Consider the following 20,098-nt stretch of genomic DNA (forward strand, 5'->3'; position numbering starts at 1 on the left):
GCTGGTTTTTAATTCTCTCTCATATCAACTCTGAGCGCTCTTCAAAGAGCTGGATATCAGAGTGGAGATAAGAAACCGAGAAGAAAGATCTGTGGGAGAACGGGCATTTCCAGAGGGTTCATGAGTCAGACAAAACACCGATCCAGTGATGTTTCACACACCAGTACTCCTTCATGTTCCTAGTCACCTTTCCCCTCTCTCCCCCATATTCATGCTCTCCACCTGCTCTTTATAAGTTGTTGCAGAAGCTTACACATTCGTACTTTAAACCAAGAAATAAAAAATCAAACTAAAGAGCTACTTCATACTGAAAATCATTCAAGAACTAGAACAAATTGCTAGTTTTGAACAGGCCAAACTACTAATGTGTGAGCCTGTCTGTGGCACTCAGCCCCAAGTTCACTGGTTCCAACTGAAGACATAAATCTTTAAAAATGGGCCAAGACTGTGCACTTTAATTTTTTAAAAAGGCTAAATAATTACCTGAAACACCTGGGTACTGCAATTTTTATCAAAAGCTTCTCAAACAGGATTATATTTATTTATTTGTTGGTGACTATTTACAGCGACAGACTAACACACATTTGGTGCTCTCAGGCAGCAGGACAGTGTATGTGGGACCAACTCAAACAAAATAAATTACAGTCATCAAGTTCATTGTAATGATGGAACACATCGGCCAATGCAACATTGTGACCCAATGACGTGTTTTTAAATTGTTTTTGGACAACAGTGGACATATATAGCACAGAGGAATACACTAAATCAGGCTTTGACCACACAAACAATGTGATGTCATTGTCAGTTTTTTTTTTTTTAATGAGATTTGTTGACAACAAGAAAAATATAGACTATCATAAGAGTTATCATCTAAGTATGTCATTGTTTTAAGGTTGTGTATTAGTTTTTGTGCAAAAAACACATCAACCAATCAATCATTGTCAACTATAATCTACAGCGCAAACAAAAAATTCAGTTCACATACTTGGATATATATCTATTCATCGGTGATGTTTACTTATAAAAGATAAAGGTGATGTTGACCTTTTCCAAAGATAAACATAATAATTGTTAAAAACTGCACAAAGCTGTATAAATCCAAATATTTTATGCTATTGTATATATCGCTTTACATCCTGTTGATGGATTTACGTAGAAGCCGTAACTGAAAGGTGGAAAGTTATAATCTTGCTGTAAAGAGAAGTCAGCAAAGAATATTTATAACTTCTAAAATCATCAGTGGCTTATGACCTGCTGTCATAATGAAACTAAACAGCAGAAGCTGGAATAAGAAGACACAGTTGGATGACATGACATTACCTTGATAAACACAAGTTTTGAATGCTGAGGAATTTTCATTCGTTTCTCTTCTTTGGTGTGTGTATATTATTACTGAAACCCACATGAAATTGGAGTCAAAAGTGTCCTGAATAATTTTGCAGAATAATCTATGTCTCATCCGCACAGGTGCCCGTGTGTCAGGATCAAGGCCAGTCTTAATCAGTTCTTTACAGTAAACCACTGCCTCTTCCCTGCTGTCACACCCTAGCAGCTGTGGTCAGGGCGTAAGCAGTCATCACAAAACATTTCAGATATTGTTGTCATACCCTTGTGCCTCATTCTAAGAGCTAGACAAGCAAACATTTACGGGATGACTCAATGATGGGAAAGAATAAAAATGACCACAACCAACACTGAATGTGAATGTAATTTCTGACACTTGACTTTAGGGAAATGCCGCTTTGCAGCAAGTTTCTCAAACCCAGTAAAGCAATATACTTCAGCTTTAGTGTTAAAAATGCCATAAAAATAAGCAAAAATAATACTTTTTCATGCTACTCTTCTGTAGGTTAGTTCTCATTTTTTTAGATTAAAATAAGATATTGTTTGAAATTATTCCTTTCAAACACAGTATAGCTTTTCTGAGAAATTACATCAACCATGATTTTTTTGTCTTGTGTCATTATTCAGAGTGTTTTAATGTGTCTGTTCTCTGTCTTCAACATTTTATCCATCAGCGTTGATGAAACAGTCTAAATAGTATCTCAAAAGCAAAAGGGTCACACAGTTTTAACATGCCTCTAATTAGTTTTTCTGAGATCTGGCATCTATAGCTTCAAGCCAAATATTGTGCAACGCATCCCTAAATGAAACAAATTTGATTCTTTGTTTGACTGTGCCTTTTAAACTCTTATTGCTCCTCCTAGCCTGTGAGTGTGCGTAATATAAACACACTCTGATGACAAGAGACCACTCCATCATCAACAGATCCCCAGTCCTACTGCAGTGACTCGATCTATCCAGAAAGGAACGTCAGAATTCCTGGAAGACTGTAGCTTTTTTTTTTTTTTGCTGCTGCCATTAGGTTGAAACAGAGCACACACATTCCACATGGGGGGATTAACGACCTCAGATAGCTCAACACCACAAATGCAAAGTTTCTTTGATTGATTGCTGTGTTTTTTTGTGTGATATGAAGCTGGTCATTAAGTGATATGGCAAGATAACAGTGGTATTTCACGTACCAACTTTCTTTTTCTGCTCATGCTTGAGTTTTTGCTGCAGATAGCTCGTGCAGTACAGCCAAGTAATGTCTAAGAGTTAGATTAAACAGTCATAAAATTCAAACTGAAGAACAATGGGAATTGTCAATTAATTAATTGTCAATTTTTACTAAATCAGAGGTAATCCAGACTGTTGCGTGATTGATCCTCTGGTGGTAGAGCAGATAACTGACCATAGGGTCTGAGCAGCTATCACAGCAGACCACAGGCATTCAGTAAAGCAAGCTATGTGCCTGTGTGTGCGCGGACACGCACATTTTTGCTTTGAGCACGGAATGACATTTGGTGTTGTTAAAGCCACAAAAATCAACTTGTGGCCAGCATTGAGCAGAGAAACATCAAACCAAATTGACAGAAACACAACCACAACATATCTCCTTCTAATAAGATTTTTATGGTATTTGTTAGCAAGCAACTGTGTACTTTCACATCCTGCAGACACATTGCAACATAAACATTCATTTGGAGTATTTCTGATTATCTGATTAATGAAATCTAGTCCCCTTTTAGCTCTGTTTTGGTCTCCACCAAATCCTTAGTGAAATATCTCAGCCATTACTTTGCAAGAGGCTTGACCATCTTCAAAGGCTAGTTGCTAAATTTGTCTCTCCACCATTTGGTGCTGGCAGGTACAAACCATAGACTGTATAGTCTGTTGTATTTGGCTAAGAAGGTCATAGATGATGACAGCAAGCCAAGCAGTTAGCTGATGCTCTTTATTTTATATGAAGTAACTTGCAATGTCTGTAGAATGTTATCAGGCCAACACTAATGGAACCATTTGCTAATGGCTTTTGATTTGGCCTTGTAGGAATAAGTGGCAATAAAATTCATCACCTCCGGTTAAGGCTTTGGCTTTGTGTGTTTGTTTGCTTGTTTCCTGTATTTGTTTGTATGTGTGTGTGGAGGGAAGGTCTGCTTATAAGTAATGAACAGGTTATTCGCTCCACATAGGGAAGTAGGGAAGTTATTCATGCGATGCATCCTGACAAGGTCACTGGCTGATAGATGAGGCTGAGCAAGGGGATTTTTCAGAGATTGTGAAGGCAGCCAGAAGTGTGGGAACCAGACAATTAGTGGGTGGACAGTAGGCAGCCATGTTGGATGTTGACCATGAGACTGGTTTACATGGATACTCACCACTTGGCTGGCTGACAGGGAGAGAGCAGACACCTGGGCTCAACTAACTCTTAACACATGGTCATTTATCTTTGAGGAGGCTGAGTAGGCAATTTGCCTGTGGTTTAGGAAGAGTTATTTCCAATTATACAAACCTGGATGATGTCAGTAAAGACATGGTAACCAAATATTTCAGACCTACACATGAATATAAACAGATATTTTTTGGGAGTAGTTGTGGCAGACTACTGTCATATTATTATATGATCTGAAATCAGGAATCAGGAACAACACATGCACTCACGCAATATGTGTACTAATTTCACTGACAGGAACCAAAGAAAACAGTTTGTTTTAAGCTTGGACCCCACTCATCTTTAACGAAATTCTGTTTTGATGTTTCATAAGATTTCGGCTTCAAGAAGCTCCATTAATTTACAAAGAAACATGATCTCACCTCAGCATCTCATCAGTTGGAGCACTGACACATAAGAACAAAATGTTCCATATTTTGTGGAATCAGATCAGAATTTGTCACCACGAGATTAAGAAAAAGACGTGGAACATCAATTTTTTCCTGCAAAGGTAATATGATATAAATTATCTTTGGCAATTTCTGTAATTATTTCACAATCTAGTGAGGGAAGATGTAACTTCAAGAAAAGGTTGCCTGACAAAACTCTTCTACTGAATTGTGGACACATGCACCAACAAAACACCCAGACATAAGTTACTGAAAGCATTGGCGATGTCTGCTGTTAGAGTACGTACAGATCTTGTGAAGGCTACATTGCCAGGTAAGATTTAGAGTGATATAAAACAGACTAAATCTCAGTTTAATACAAGTACCAGGTACAGCCTCCTTGGAGTTAAAAGCTTTACTGCAGTCTAATATCCATCCTATTTTCAGGATATGCTGCCATGAATATCATAAAGGCTATTAAGCATTATAACGCACTGTGGCATTTTAAAGCACTTTTAAAGAAGACAAAAACAATGTCTCACATGCACCTGGAGCTTCAAAGCCTCCAAAACTCTTATTCTGGACTTGAAATACACCAGGCACTTGACAACAGCTGTTAATCAGATAATGAAAGCCCCAGAGTTACACAAGCACACTTGTGGAGAAGCAGCTATAAATTCTTTGCCATGACAGCATATGAGGGCAGGGAGAGAGTGAGGGTGGGATTTGGTACCAGGCACTTGCCTTCCCAACAGAATGACGCATCATATGAACACTATGGTGAAACACTCCATCAGCCATTTCCCCACAGCACACTGTTTTAAGGTATTTATGACGCTGAATGTAACAGAGTTCAGTTCCCTAACTGCAACTGCTCAGAGAAATATGTGACAAGTAGACTTTCAAGAAATTATGATATGGCATGAAGTATCTCCGTAGTCTATGAATCCCCAAAAATACACATAGTTTTGTGACAGATGAACTACTGTGGAACACTCCACAGTATCTTCACCCTGGGACATAGCCTGCACAACACCTCAAATGTTGGTAATCTGACTCCACAGTTTAAGGGTGAACTCTTGCTCCACTTACCCTCTTCACCTCACTCACCTCAATCACAGAGTGACCTGCCATTGTAACAATGCACAGGGTCCCACTTTGTACAGATGTGGCCCAACACACGCACCCATGGGTCAGCAGAGGTATGGTGGAAGACTGTTTGCCCTCTAACACTGGCAATGTTTCCGGGTTGGAAAGCTCTGGGACAGGCCTGCTATGGTGGTCCACGCAGATGGACTGCAGTTTAATCAGATAACCTCTCCTGGGGATCAGGTACACCTCTGTAATTCTCATCCAAGACATCCAGGGTTAATCTCCCACAGAGGAGATTGATAACTGGATAAGAAAGAATGAAACATTGAGATTATGGTGGTGGAAGTATGGGTGACTGATAAAATTTAGAGGTTTTCTGACCTCTAGATGAAGGAGAGGTGATGAGGTGAAGCTATGCAGAACTGGCAAAGATTTATTCAATAATTTTAAAATATATCAGAATCGGGTTTATTGCCAAGTAGGTTTGCACATACAAGGAATTTGCCTTGGTGTTGTGGTGCATAACAGTCAAAAATATACACAAAATTAAGTAATACAATAAAATATGATGATGATGATTAATAATAACAATAATAATAATAATAATAATAATAATAATAATAATAATAATATTTGCACATTTGTGATCTTTGATTTAACATTGTTCGTTACATTAACACAACCTGTTAATTATTATTATATATATTATATTGTTAACTATATAATAATAATAATAATTATTATTATTATTATTATTATTATTATTATTATTATTATTATTGTTATTATTATTAATATTATTATTAATGTTATTATTATTATTATTAATAATAATAATAATCATTCTTCTTCTTCTTCTTCTTCTTCTTCTTATTATTATTATTATTATGATTGTTATTGTTATTATTATTATTATTATTATTATTATTATTATTATTATTATTATTATTATATAATTAACAATATAATATATATAATAATAATTAACAGGTTGTGTTAATGTAACGAACAATGTTAAATCAAAGATCACAAATGTGCAAATATCAGATTCTACATTAAATTCCCACAATTTATGGTCATAATAGTGGTGAGGTTTTTTTTTTAATTACACATAATTTTTACAAGTGACAATATAAGGAGATGGCCTTCATGTTGTATCACTGTCATTAGACATCCTTCAATAGCAGAATTTGGGGTCGTGTCTAGATGGTAACCCTAGATTTGTAAAACTCTCGCGAGATATGTAAGGAAGTAGTAACTTTAACCCACGCCACCTTTCGTGATTATTTAACCGAAACCACGATCTTTCCCTAACCCCATTGGTTTTTGTGCCTAAACCTAATAAAACCCCATAAAACAGCGAGACAAGTATATTTTGAAGCGGCTCGCGAGAGTTTCGCAAATCTAGTGTTACCATCTAGACGCGACCAGAATTTGGGCTACTGTGGCTTTAACAGCATGACCCGGAATAGCAAGTGTCTCACCGGCACTGCTGCCTTTTCTTTTCCGCTCAGGTTTCAGCAGCGGTGGGAGCGTGGATTCCACCATCTAGGCTCACAAAATCACCGAAAATGAGCGTCCCGGCATTCATCGATATAACGGAAGAGGACCAGGTACGACCTTTAACTTTAAAAGCTCCTGTTTTGTTGTGTTTCTCGGTGGACAACTTGATAAACGAGTACCATCCAACCACATAAGATAGCATGCCAGCTAGCCAAGATGCTAACCGTTCGTAGCTGCTGATGGGTAACTTACATGCTGACTGTTAGCTTCATGCTGACTATGAGACATTATGAAGTAACTTAGCATATGTGTGTAAAGGTGTTATGAAGTTTTTCGTTGAACCCTCTGCATCTAAATTGGTTGAAAATACTAGTTCTTTGTCGTTTTAGCCTGCTATATTCACGAGCAACGTTGTCAGATGTTATCAATGTTGTTGGTTAGCTAACTTTGCTAGCTGCTTAGCTGGACATCTAAATAAACAAAGACGTAAAAGAAGACACTCACAGCAGCCTGCTTGCTATACAACTAAAGCTACTAACTTGGTTGTAAAAGAATTAGTTCTTTTTTATCCAGATTATCTGATATTAGCAAATATTTTTGTGATTCAAAACAGAAGACAGGATAATATGTATATGCAAAAACATACCATGGAAACGTATTTGTTCATTTAAAGTAGCTACCTGCCTTCCTAAAAGTAAGAAATTATTCACTATTGCATGTGTGAAGTTAGGATCTGTTTTTGTAAAATTTGGTTTTATTTAACTATTAACACTAATTAATTTACTGTCCACAGGCTTCAGAGCTGAGAGCCTACATCAAGTCCAAAGGGGCTGATATCTCAGAAGAGAACTCTGAAGGTGGACTTCATGTAGATCTGGCTCAGATCATTGAGGCATGCGATGTCTGCCTCAAGGATGATGATAAAGGTAGGTGATGATGATGAAGAACATGCCTGTTTATTCACCCAAGGTTTATCAGACCACAACAGATGGTATAGCTTTTTCACAGCAGATGGAGCAAATGCAGTTGACTCTGAAACTACTCCTGGATGTATACAGTCTCTCTCATTACTCATTACTCCATCTTTGTATCCCTCTGCAGATGTGGAGAGTGTGATGAACAGCATTGTGTCTCTGCTGTTGATCCTGGAGACAGAGAAGCAAGAAGCTCTCATTGAGAGTCTATGTGAGAAACTGGTAAAGTTCCGTGAAGGAGAGAGACCCTCCCTCAGGATGCAGTTGTGAGTCCCATCCCTTTTTTTCCCCCTTAAGTATTTCACAGCTGCACCTATTTTTTTCTGTTGTCTTAGCCCACATCTTTCTTCAAAGACCGAGACTGAGTATCTCCTAAATGTTTTCATGGCACAGGCTGAGTAACTTGTTCCATGGCATGGATGAGAATACTCCAGTGAGGTACACTGTCTTCTGTAGCCTCATCAAAGTGGCAGCTACCTGCAATGCCATTGCCTTCATCCCCACTGACCTTGATCAGGTATATTCACTCACCATGCTGCGATCACTGACCATAAGTACACCAGTCTCAGAGTGTATTTTGTTTGCCTTGAGCTGCAGAGATGTTAAAGGGCACATGTTGTATTTTGCATTTTCTTTTCAGTAAACTCATAATACATGTTTGTGCTTCCTATCAGGTGCGTAAGTGGATTATTGACTGGAACCTGAATACAGAGAAGAAGCACACTCTCTTGAGGCTGGTGTATGAAGCTCTGGTGGACTGCAAAAAAAGGTAGGTACATGTTTTTCTCTTTCCCCCTATCTGTGCTATGTTCATGTGATGTAATTCATATGTGGAGATACACATTTACCAGTTTCTGTTTGAAATGTTGCAAATACGTTTTTTTGTTTTGTTTTGTTTTGGTTGTTTTTTTTTGTAATTGTACTTATAGTAAATTATCACACTTTCAACAATATATTTAATGATTTCACAGTGAGCCTGCAGCAAAAGTGATGGTTGAGCTGCTGGGAAGTTACACAGAAGACAATGCTTCACAAGCACGCGTTGATGCCCACAGGTAACTTTGAAGACTTTGTTTATAATTTGTCATTAAGCCTTGATTTACTGTACATCACTCATACATGTATCCCTCTGTGTGCCTTCTCTTAAGATGTATTGTGCGTGCTCTCAAAGACCCCAACACCTTCTTGTTTGACCACCTGCTCACCCTGAAACCTGTACGCTTTCTGGAGGGAGAACTCATCCATGACGTGAGTGCTGAAGAATGTGTGATGATTTGTGCTGTGAAGTATTTAAAATACATAATTGACATGGTAAAATAAAAGTTCCATCAATCATTATGACAACCCTGTCATGCTGTATGTGTAGACGCACACAGATGTAGAAGCCTCTTGGGTTGGGATGGGATGGGTTTTAGTTGCACTTTTGAAATGTAGTGTCAGTGACAGTTAAAGAAAGCACAGCTCAATATCAAAATGATGACCAGTTAATAAGCTTGAATAGTGAGCAACAGGAATGTAAATACATCACCAGCTGAACAGGTTGAGACAATTTAAAACTATTTTTGACTAGGGTGTGTGCACAATTTCTTAGTTTTGATGGGTCAATAGACTGGCATTTCTAAAGGTATTAATGGTTTACACCTACATTCAAAAAGGACAGATGTGATTTTTAAATGCAGATGTAATTTAACGCAAGAGTCTTACAATAACATTTCTCCCTCTTCTCCCCTTGTTTTTATAGCTATTAACCATCTTTGTGAGTGCAAAACTAGCAGCGTATGTAAAGTTTTACCAGAGTAACAAAGACTTCATCGATTCTCTTGGTAAGTAGCCATAACTTGAGATATTAGTTGCAATAATTCTACACACACACATAAATGCATACTGACCATGTTGAAATGTACACAAGAAAAAAGACACCTGTTTAAAAAAAAACAGATTAATAAATGGGAAAAAAATGTGCACATGCTACAATAGTCTTGATTACCCTAAAACCTCAGTGTACATACTTAGGTACCACTATTGACACAAGTATATTATAAGTTTATTTGGTTTATTAGAAACCAGTTTTGTGATATGATGCTGTCACTTGAAGCGATTTAGAGTAATGTAGACCTTGTCTTTAGGAACAGGTGTTTCAGCAGTTTCAAACATCACACTTTTACCAATGTAAAAACAGACTCATTATAATTTATACTGCTCAAAGATTTGGCTGATGCTGCAGTGGTGGGGATTACTTGTGGAAAATGTCAAAATCTCAAAAAGGGATCAATAAGATCCAGATGCTCAGGATTTGAATATAATGGAAAATTTGAGTCCTAGGCAAGTTATCCTGCATAAATACTAGGGATGTCCTGATTAAGTTTCTTTTTGACCCTGATCCAGATCCGAGTCCTTTTAATTACGTCTATCAGCCAATACAGTCAGATCTGATACTTTTATTTAGGGCTGCAGCTAACAGTTATTTTCATTATCATTTAATCGAGAACAAACAATCGATTAATCGGTTGTTTGTACCATAAAATGTCAGAAAATAGTGAAAAATGTCAATCACGGTTTCCCATAGTCCAAGGTGACATCTTCAAATGTCTTTTGTCCACAAGTTTCTTTCATGTTGTTGGTGTATATACTCATTCACACCTCACATCGGCTGTATATTTTTTTATTCATTGAAGTAATGGCCAGGGGACAAGTAATCAGCCCATTCCCAACAGGCACGTTTTGAACAGGCACTGCACTAATAATCTTAAATTATTGATATCACACAACCAAGTTAAATTTTGGACTTTCGTGAAGTTACTGACAGAATTAATGTAAATTAGCTAGCGCTGATATGACAAAATCAAGCGACAGTCAGTGCCAGCTAAAAATGAAGCTGCTACCTGACTGTTTTGTACATTGCTGTTTGCTTATAAGGAAGCGAGAGGAGAGAGAACCGATTTGTTCCTGAGTCACTAACACCAGTGCACCCAAATAATCTTTCACGATCACACCTTCTGATTTTCACTTACGTATGCAGCGACATGCTTGGACTGTCGGCTGTTGTTGAGCAGAGCGTTGTTGCAACACTAGTGGGCCGATGTGGACAAAAAAACAGAGTGAAGAAATATATGTTTAACTTCCTTTTTCTGTAGGAATTGACAGCAGTGTAGAATTTGCTGTTTCAGTATTTTGTGTGTGAGACTTAAAACACATAAATATTGGGCCAATTTACTGTGCTCCGTTGACACGGAACAGGAATGTGTGTGTGTCAGCAGTGTGTCTGTTTCTCACTACTAAAGGCTTAGCTGTAATTACAAGCGTGTGTAGGATGGACTCTCAAAACAGACAATGTGGAGTGGTGTTTGCGTTGATAAGTAGATTCCCTGACTGCATGCTTATAAATGTAGAAACAATTATCGCAGGGAAACTCCCTGAGTCAAGAGTAATCGACTGTGACTGTTTTGTGCTTAATGATCCCTGCGTGTTGCTCTCCAGGCCTGTCCCATGAGCAGAACATGGCCAAGATGCGTCTGCTGACATTCATGGGCATGGCGGTGGAATTCAAGGAGATCTCCTTTGACACCATGCAACAGGAGCTGCAGATCGGAGCTGATGACGTTGAGGCTTTCGTTATTGACGGTAAAAACACTTCACCTCAAATAGCTGTCTGCCCTCCTTAAGCGTTGCCATTAGTTTCTCACAACAACAAGCAGTGAAAGACAAAGGAAAGTGATTGAACAGTGACCACATATTCACATCCTTCTGACTTGACTCTGTAATTCATTTACCGCCATCTTGTACCAAACGGTGATCTGTCTGCCTCCTGAAAAAGAATCATAGGACACGAGTAGGTTTTTACAAACTACAGTAAAAAAAATGGCACAGACAAAGAACAGTATTTGAGTGTTTTGTGACAAGGATTAGCTTCCTCTCCAATTTCATTTTCCATGTGTATTTTCTCTTAAAGCATTCTTGTGTCTGTGGTGTTTTTAGTGCTTTCTGTCAGTCTCAATTCCCTTCCTGTCTGTTTTTCCTTTTTAGCTGTTCGGACCAAGATGGTGTACTGCAAAATCGACCAGACACAGCGAAAAGTTGTTGTGAGGTAACTACTTTCAGCTTTACTATCAAACTGTCATATGTTGCTTAACTGTGTTAAATTATGACTAAGAAAAGGTCAGTATTAGCTGTGCAGTGAAAGCATTATTCATAGAACTGGTACCAATCCAATCTCAAGTACTTTACCTGGATTGTCAAAAAATTGTCATTGAAACTAACATGATAGTTATGGTGCCAGCATAATTAGTGTACAGCATCATTATTTTTGACAAATTTCCCTTACAACATGATTTAACCTTTTGCTGCGCTTGTGACAGATCCACGAAATTTTGACTAAAGTTATGACTTTTTTCGTAATTCTAGTACGAAAAATAATCACTGGTATTCAAAATTGGAAGTTTAAAGTAAAACTTTGTTCATGTAAAAACATCAGGACACATTCAGGAGGCGTTCTCTCTGTTATATTCTGTATAACCTTTATTTGACCTGTAATATAAGAACAAATTGTTTATGGTGGGCCAATACTAGGCTATAAGACTCAACTAATTAATTAGTACATGCATTTTATTTTCTTCTCTTAAATCTGGTCAAGGACGCTAGGAACATATTTGGTTCTAGTTCGTCTATTCGGGTCTTCCAAAAAGTGTCATCTTTATAGAAACTAGAAAAAAATTTTGCTCCTAAATTGCCTTCTTTTTCATGACTCTGCCTTCATATGGCTGTGATTTGACATCTTAATAGAGAATGTAGTAGTAAAGTCATGTATTTTTTTTTTCATAGTTACATTTACTATAGCTCTGTATTTAATTTCCAGGATTTGAGATATGACCTTGGCCTGCAATTTTTTTGTCAATTTAACATTTTTGCTTTTCTGTTTCCACTCAATCAGCCACAGCACACACCGTACCTTTGGCAAGCAGCAGTGGCAGCAGCTGGTTGACAGTCTCACCTCCTGGAAAGCCAACCTTGCAGCCGTCAAGTCCAGTCTGCAAGCTCTGTCACCTTCTGCTTAATTCCACCTTAACCCAACTGTCTAGACTGCCTGACCCTCTATTGTTTTTCTGCTTTCCAAATTCCCAGACTGAAATGATCAGTTTTTATATTCCTCCAATAAAAGAACAGTGGAGATTACCTGTGATTGCTTCTTTCTTTCTGAAAAAATTAAAGACTGCAAGAGTTATTTGGGGCTTAATTAATGTGATAAGCACAGCACTAAGTGCAAATTGCATCACACACACAAAACGTGTATTTTTTTTTTTTTTTTTTAATTTATAGCATCCTTATAATTCTGTGAAACTGCCAAATCTTACAGTGCCTTGAATGGATAATAAATATACTCTATAATCAGTCTTTTCAAACGGCTAGCCCGCTAGTTTCCTCCTCGTCTTTTCAAACAGTCATTCAGTGACTCTAATAGGGTCTCGTCCTCTAGCGGCTTTAAACATCTGGTTTTAGTAAAAGGACAGCATGCCAGTATTCGATGAGCTGTGACTTGGGGTGAGAAATAGGCTGCAACAAAGGGGTCACTTGTCTGGGAACGCATGAGAGGTGACAATGGTAATGTGAACTTAAGATGACCCTCTCCGCTGAGGTCAGGGCTGTATTACTGTAGTATCAACACAAGCTTGTGGCGTTGCATGATTCACTGCCACTGCAAATTTGAGGCCGTCCACTAAGTTAACAGATACTGTCAAACTTTAGTCAGCATGACTCAGTGTCTCTTCATGTGTGTGAAAAGTGGAAAAACAAGGACAGTCTTAAGTTCACCTCGCCTTAGACCTGTTACAGAAATCTGTTCTCAGGCACAGGTCCAGAGCATTAGGATGTGAACTCTAATGATATATGGGCCAGGCATTAGATGTAAAAGGGGTCTGTTGGAGTTCTCTTCCCTCTGGGGCTGTGATGAAATCAGCACAAACTGACAAAGTGCAGACTACTGACATTGCACTCTTTGAATCCCTACCCCAACCCACATCCATGGCGCTTTTTTTTTTTTAAACCAACAAAGCTGCAGCTGTTTAATTTTTTAGTGTTGTGCCACTCCTCATTCTGTACTGAATAAAGTTATAATCTGGCCAATTCAGCCCTGCTATTAAAATATTATTACTCTGATAAAATGGGCATTTGGGGTATACATTTACTGTTGCGGTGTGCTCTTTTTCCTATCATACCAGAGGTCTGCAGAGGCTCACTACTCACTTCTGTCCAGTTGTCCACTGGGAGCAGCATCTCCAGCTCTTATCAGGGGGAGTAAATCACAAAACACATTCTCAAGAGCACAACCTCATCACAGCCACCCGCAAGGTGGAGGGTAGTGCAGATAGAAACAAATGTGACCAAAGCTTTGCAGAATGTTTGCAAAGCCGTATATCTTGGTTACAATCTTTCAACATGGGCTCCTTTTTTCAGCTACTTTCCTCTTTCTGGACAGTGATCCTTCTCTCTCTCCCTCTCTCTCTCTCTCTCCTTGTCTCTAATTTGTCTCACTAGATTTAAGTAACTGTTTTGTGGATGGTCCGTCATGTGAGATGTGCCAGATGTAAATACTGTGTGCTTTGGCTGGTTTATCTGAAGCAAGCATCATGACCCCTTCTTATCATAGTCAGATAGAGGTAGTTCTGCATTGTTCAGTGGTGAAAAACAAATGAGTTGATATTCCATTTAGAAGCTGAGCTGCTTAGCTGGCCCCCTTTGCACACGCAGCTCAGGTTATCAGTCACGATTCACTGCGCTTGAACACAAACTTCACTGTGTGAGCTAATGAATTCCCCAGGAGTGAGACTCTATTAATCATTTTAACTTGGATATTATAGTGTGTGGTGTATGAACGCAATATCATTTGACATCACACACTAGATAAAGTCTGGAATTTCGCATTTTCTTCACCCCTTTTCTTTGTATCAACATTCCTCTGGATAAATCTAAGGACTCGACAGTATCCAGACACCTAGCCAAGTACAAGAGAGGGGTTCTCACTGCCCTTCAATTAGCACCATCCAGTAGTCAGCTAGATAATGTTCAATTGCATCCTATCTCTGCTTTACGTAAACACTGGCCAAGAGGCTTAGAGGCAGATATGTCTATTTACATGAAGAGTGTGAAATATAAACACTATTATGAACGGCTGGCAGAATGGGAAAGTTTATCTTCAATCTGTTGCTGCATGTTTTGCTGTTTGTGGTGTCTGTAAAGTTGCTATAGTCACCATTTTTGTGGTGGAAAAAGACACACTAAGTATAATTTACGAAAGATGCCTCTTGTCTCTCGAAATGACTCTGAAGCCTACTACAGAACTTTTTTCCCATACAAGGCCCGTGCATAGTGGTGTAGTCACCAGCTCCCAAGCAACTGAGAAAGGAGGTTCAGTACTTTTAAAAGATTCCTGATGCGCAGATCTTAAAAGATACTGTTACAACAGTAATTTGAGCCCACCCATTAGAGGTGAAGGTAAACACAACAAAGAGATTGAGACTAAAGCAGATGTTAGGCAAAAATTTGACATTTAAAGGGTCATTAAAGGAAGATAGCCTTTTAAATTCCAGTAAATCTTATTAGACAAGATCAGCCAGAGGTTACATGACACAAATCCTAAACCATTATGTTTGTGTCTAAAATAGATGAAATGTATGTCACCCACATTAAATAGAATTAAGGAGCTGACTACATGTATTTAATGGTGGTCCTTTTTAAAGTTAGCATTACCTGTTGAAAGATGTGTTTATTGTTTAATACCATGTAAATACTAAAGCATTAAGGTCATACAATGGATGTATAGTTTGAACTAGTGTGTGCCTTTGGTGTAACAATTATTCTATTTTTTGTAGGACTACTGTATTTGTTTTGTACTTAGAGGAGAAAGGCATTAATTTCCTTACATTTACATTTTATATATTTGTTGAATTATTATTAAATAAGTTGAAATACACACAACAAACCTGCCCTGAAAAATGATTTCGCTTTGGGTGGAGTACAGTTTCAGTATCTGACTCAGAAAGTCAGATGATGCATGTGTAATCTCATTTACTTTGGTGTGACAAGACTTGCCTGAATTTACTTTCGCTTTTGTGGTTTCAGCTGCCACCTAGCGCCCATTCACATTTACATAACTTATCACATTATCCAGGTAAAGTGATCGATTGGTCGAGTCTGCGCAGGTAGTTTAGGAATGCTGAGGCCACAGCTGCGGGGAGTAAACAAAACCTTTTTTTAACCCACCGGAAAGGACTTCCAGGAACTACTATTGCTATAGTTTACTGTATTTTTTTAAACTTCTCCAGAGAAAATCTCAAAATACAGCTGTTTTTGTGGCTCTCGTTGAACGTTTCCTGATTCATCTTACCAGCGTCGAAAGTTGGGACACGTACAGCACCTTAGATAAGTTTCACTTTGATGGTGTTGTTCTTCAATATGTGCCAGCTTTCATTATAGGTAATGTAAACGACAGGTTTTTTTTAGAGCTGTTCGGGTAATGAAAAGTGTACAAGTGGTGGTGTGAAGAAGCTGGGCGTTGTTAATGACACTCTGCCCTCTTTGAGACGCCAATTAACGCTCCACACGCTGCTCGTGCGCAGGTGCACGTATGACCATGCTGTTAAATCTGTTCATACTCCTTCTACTCCTGTCCTGTGGAGATCTGTTCTGTACGAGAAGGTTACTCTCCAAACATGAAGGATCCCAAGATGAGGAAGGTGAGAGAATGCCAGTTTTTTGGTTTTTACACCCACATCTATCAGTTTCCCCTTTTTTATTTACTGAATCTGTTTGGACACTGTCGTAGTATTTGTGGACGAGGGGGACGCAAATTCGTTCTTGGGTCGCCACCTGCTGTTCAACCGGTTCGACTTTGAGATTTTCGTTCCTGGAAATCTGGAAAGAGAATGTATTGAAGAAGTCTGCAATTACGAGGAAGCAAGGGAAGTCTTTGAAAACACTCCAGCTACAGTTAAGTGATGCTGTTCAGTGGGGCTACTCACCGATGTCATTTTATGAGCATATAGAGAGAGGCCTTACAGCACAACTCACCATACTGATGATGTTTTGTTTTGCAGGATGCTTTTTGGAAGACTTACGTTGCAGGTAAGAGAGAGGGAACCTCAATTTATAAGCATATTTAAAAAATTTAAAATCAACATTCATAGATATTAAATTGAATGTCCTTTAGTTTATGTATTGTTTCAGAAAACTAAAACGTGTGCCTTGGGCCACCTGCACTAGTGACAAATATGTTGCTTTCAAAGCCTGTTTCACCACTTGTTCAACAGCACACAGTAGCTTTGAAAATTATTGCTTGGTCTACAATTCAAGGAGTTGCTTAAATTCAAATTGTGGGACGTACATTGAGTGTTGAATTCTGATCTGTTTTGCATTTGCGGTGATGGATTTGGTTTTGATCTATTACCTGCATCCATACTGTGCTGGACCTACAGTAAAGCACCAAACCACACGCCAGTTCTGCTCTGAAGCCAAATAAATAATATTGGATGAAAAAGAGCAAACTCCCTGTGATATTGATAGATAACTCTTATGTAGTACAACTCTCGACATTGTCCAGTTTTACTCTCTGTGGTCTGTGATGATCCACAGAGAAGAACAAACGTCCCTCACGAGTTGACGTCACATCTCTTTTGGTGGGGTTGATTGCTGCTGGAGTGGCCATAGTTATTGCCAGCCTCCTGCTCTGGTATTTCTGTCAAGGCAGATGTAAGGATGACTTAAGTCGTGGCAGGTGAGTGGGAGAGTCTTTATTGCTATCCATTGTACTTACAGTATCCCTACATAATGTTGTTTTAAAGTGACCAATTCAGACACTAGTTCATCCATTTTGCACTATGGACCCTAATACTTAACTAAACAAACTGACAACTTGAACACCTTTTTTTGCAACACGTGTAATGAAACCTGTATTATTTCTAAGTGTATTGCTGCTCTTATCCATTATCTTATTTACACTCCATACCTATGAAGCACCAGCAGTTGCCTAAGAACAATAAAGTTGACTTTAACCTTGACGTAGATACTTGAACATATTAAATAGGTCACAAGTGATTTACATGTCATATACTCATTTTTACTTTCGATATCTACGTTGTCTACACGCCTCCCACAGTTCCATCCGGGTACGTCCCAGGAGGAGTAATGCTTCTCTGATTATGCGACGGCTAGAGGAAGTGTCCCTACAGCCTGCGCTCCCACCCCATATGGAGGAAATAGACCCCCCGGGGCTGCCCTCCTATGATCAGGCAATCACAAGAAGTGGACAGCATGATGCCCCACCTCCTCCCTATCCCGGGTATTTACATATGTATTTGTATTTGCATTTATGCCATGCCTCACTTTTCAGATTCTTCCTTGTACACATACTCAATCCATAATGCAGTCACAGACAGATCATTCATATCAGTTATTATAACAACTTTTCCTATATTTTATTTTCTCATTAGTTCACGACCTGGAAGTATTCGGCGGTAGTGTCTTCGAGACAACATATCTCCATGTCTGTCAACATAAAGCAGAGAATTTACATTTACACTCTGCGGCTCTACTTTACATGGTATACCTGTTTTTTCATTATCACAGGATTTAAAACACTTCCTTATTCCTTTTGTTTATTGTTCTAAATGAGCCACTTGTGCATTTTTAATCTGTTATGGTGTGTTGGATTACCTTTGGCTCTTCCCTAAAAGGATAATCTTGTAAATTTCTGGCTTCCCCCTCTTGATCTGCTAGTGCCAAAATGTAGTTTTGCAGTAGCCTATACTAACTATGTTCTCAGGTGTGATTATGCTTTGTAATATAACCCAAACCCCATACTGACTAAGCTTTTTATCAAAATGAAAATGAAGAATCTGTAATATTTTAGAGTTGCTGTAGAGGCGGCATGTATACAACGACTGAGTGCAAGAATCTATTTTATTACACAATAAGTATTAATGGTAATTGAAGAGAGGTGGACTGATTTGTGTACACATGCGACTTCCCGTCTCTCCCAGAAGGAAAACATTGTACCAGCAAAACTACCTTTATTGGCACAATGGTAATTATTGTCATAAAGAAAATGCTTTTAAGGGTAATACAAGTGTTCTTTGTTTACCTTCAGCTGTATAGCTTCATCTTTTAATATTATTATTATTTTTTAAATTTTCTTGCTGCTTTAAGTTTTTGTGTGTCATAAAATGTATGTGTGAATCAGCAACTAATGAGAATGCTCTTCTCATATGAACTCATTTTTACTGTCGATATCTACACTGTTGTTAACTATTAAATGTAAACAGATGGAGGCGAAAGCTCTTCAGAGGCAGTTTTACAACATTTTACATGTACACAAAACAGGATTTTAGATTTATAGAGGGAACTTATAATGGAGATGATGGCTAGAAAATATATGAAAAGTTTAAGAGGATGCAGCAAAACATTATCCAGCATGTACAAAACAGATAAGTTTGAATGCATTATACAATGTAAAATTTCATCATGACATTTTGAGAATTTATTGAATATTAAGTTTGCTGAAGCTGATCCAAAGCATAACTACTGATCCAAAGCATAACCACTTAAAGTAAAAAATCATTTATAGATGTTTTAAATAAAATTTATATTTTAATTATTTTTTTTGTCTCATTCTTCATTTGCATGTGTGTGTGGACAAGGTATTCCTCATGTTGTGGGGACATACATCTGTTTTCACAGTCACATTGTGGGGACCTGCCTTCCTTTTGGGGACAAAAAGCTAGTCCCCATAATGTAAATCATTAACTTTATGTTAAATACTTGGTTTAAAGTTAAGGTAAGTTTAGGGTTAGGCAAGCATGGTTACGGTTAGGGTTAAGCCTCCATGAAATGAATATAGGTCAATGTAATGTCCTCTGAAATGATGGTAACACAACTCAGTGGGTGTGTGAGAGAGAGAGAGGTGACGAGCTGTTCAAGTGGCTCTGTATACTCATTCTCACTTTGAAATTAAGTGGGAATATGATCACCCTTTAGGGTTCTATAAGCCATATCATATATTCTTTAACTGCTCTTCAACTGTGAAAGACATGCTCAAACTAGGACATTGCTTTAATACCACTGTATTTTACATTTTACAAAGTGTTAAGATTGTAGACCAAAACGACCATCTGTCACTGTCCTAACGTAGGAAACTTGGCTGATGGGTAGGTTCTTATCAGATTTGAACAGAGCTGTTGTATGTAAAAAATGCAGTAAAGTATGTAAAGGTGAAGTTAAAAAGACTGAAGACTATATGAATTGGCTGCAGGTTGTGTTACAGTTTCCACATGATATTAACTTATTTTAAAATTGGTTCAACCAGTAAATTGATTTTTTTTTTTTAAAAATGCCACTGT

General features: G+C 38.1%; 2 protein-coding genes across 2 annotated transcripts; both read left to right on the top strand.

The window, feature by feature from the left end:
* The first annotated feature begins 6,696 nt into the window (after nt 1-6,696).
* eif3m (eukaryotic translation initiation factor 3, subunit M) lies at nt 6,697-12,884 on the top strand. Its single transcript, XM_042421425.1, has 11 exons — nt 6,697-6,851; nt 7,535-7,667; nt 7,843-7,981; nt 8,109-8,232; nt 8,390-8,484; nt 8,687-8,770; nt 8,864-8,963; nt 9,457-9,538; nt 11,193-11,336; nt 11,739-11,799; nt 12,643-12,884. The coding sequence occupies exons 1-11, from the start codon at nt 6,810-6,812 to the stop codon at nt 12,764-12,766; spliced, it is 1,128 nt and encodes a 375-aa protein (XP_042277359.1). The 5' UTR covers nt 6,697-6,809; the 3' UTR covers nt 12,767-12,884.
* Nucleotides 12,885-15,889: 3,005 nt separating this feature from the next.
* Nucleotides 15,890-19,358, top strand: prrg4 (proline rich Gla (G-carboxyglutamic acid) 4 (transmembrane)). Its single transcript, XM_042411612.1, has 6 exons — nt 15,890-16,441; nt 16,531-16,694; nt 16,802-16,829; nt 17,337-17,478; nt 17,860-18,042; nt 18,194-19,358. Exons 1-6 carry the CDS (start codon nt 16,333-16,335, stop codon nt 18,219-18,221), a joined length of 654 nt encoding a protein of 217 aa, XP_042267546.1. The 5' UTR covers nt 15,890-16,332; the 3' UTR covers nt 18,222-19,358.
* The last annotated feature ends 740 nt before the right edge of the window (nt 19,359-20,098 follow it).

This window comes from Thunnus maccoyii, chromosome 1 (genome assembly GCF_910596095.1).
Source record: "Thunnus maccoyii chromosome 1, fThuMac1.1, whole genome shotgun sequence".
NCBI lineage: Eukaryota > Metazoa > Chordata > Actinopteri > Scombriformes > Scombridae > Thunnus > Thunnus maccoyii.

Excerpts from the sequence above, each read along its gene's own strand:
- prrg4 (XM_042411612.1), top strand. The coding sequence starts at position 16,333 with ATGACCATGCTGTTAAATCTGTTCATACTCCTTCTACTCCTGTCCTGT. Across the intron at positions 16,442-16,530 it reads AGGATCCCAAGATGAGGAAG|TATTTGTGGACGAGGGGGAC; the intron begins GTGAGAGAATGC and ends ACACTGTCGTAG. Across the intron at positions 16,695-16,801 it reads TTGAAAACACTCCAGCTACA|GATGCTTTTTGGAAGACTTA; the intron begins GTTAAGTGATGC and ends TTTGTTTTGCAG.
- eif3m (XM_042421425.1), top strand. The coding sequence starts at position 6,810 with ATGAGCGTCCCGGCATTCATCGATATAACGGAAGAGGACCAG. Across the intron at positions 7,668-7,842 it reads CCTCAAGGATGATGATAAAG|ATGTGGAGAGTGTGATGAAC; the intron begins GTAGGTGATGAT and ends ATCCCTCTGCAG. Across the intron at positions 11,337-11,738 it reads TGAGGCTTTCGTTATTGACG|CTGTTCGGACCAAGATGGTG; the intron begins GTAAAAACACTT and ends TTTCCTTTTTAG.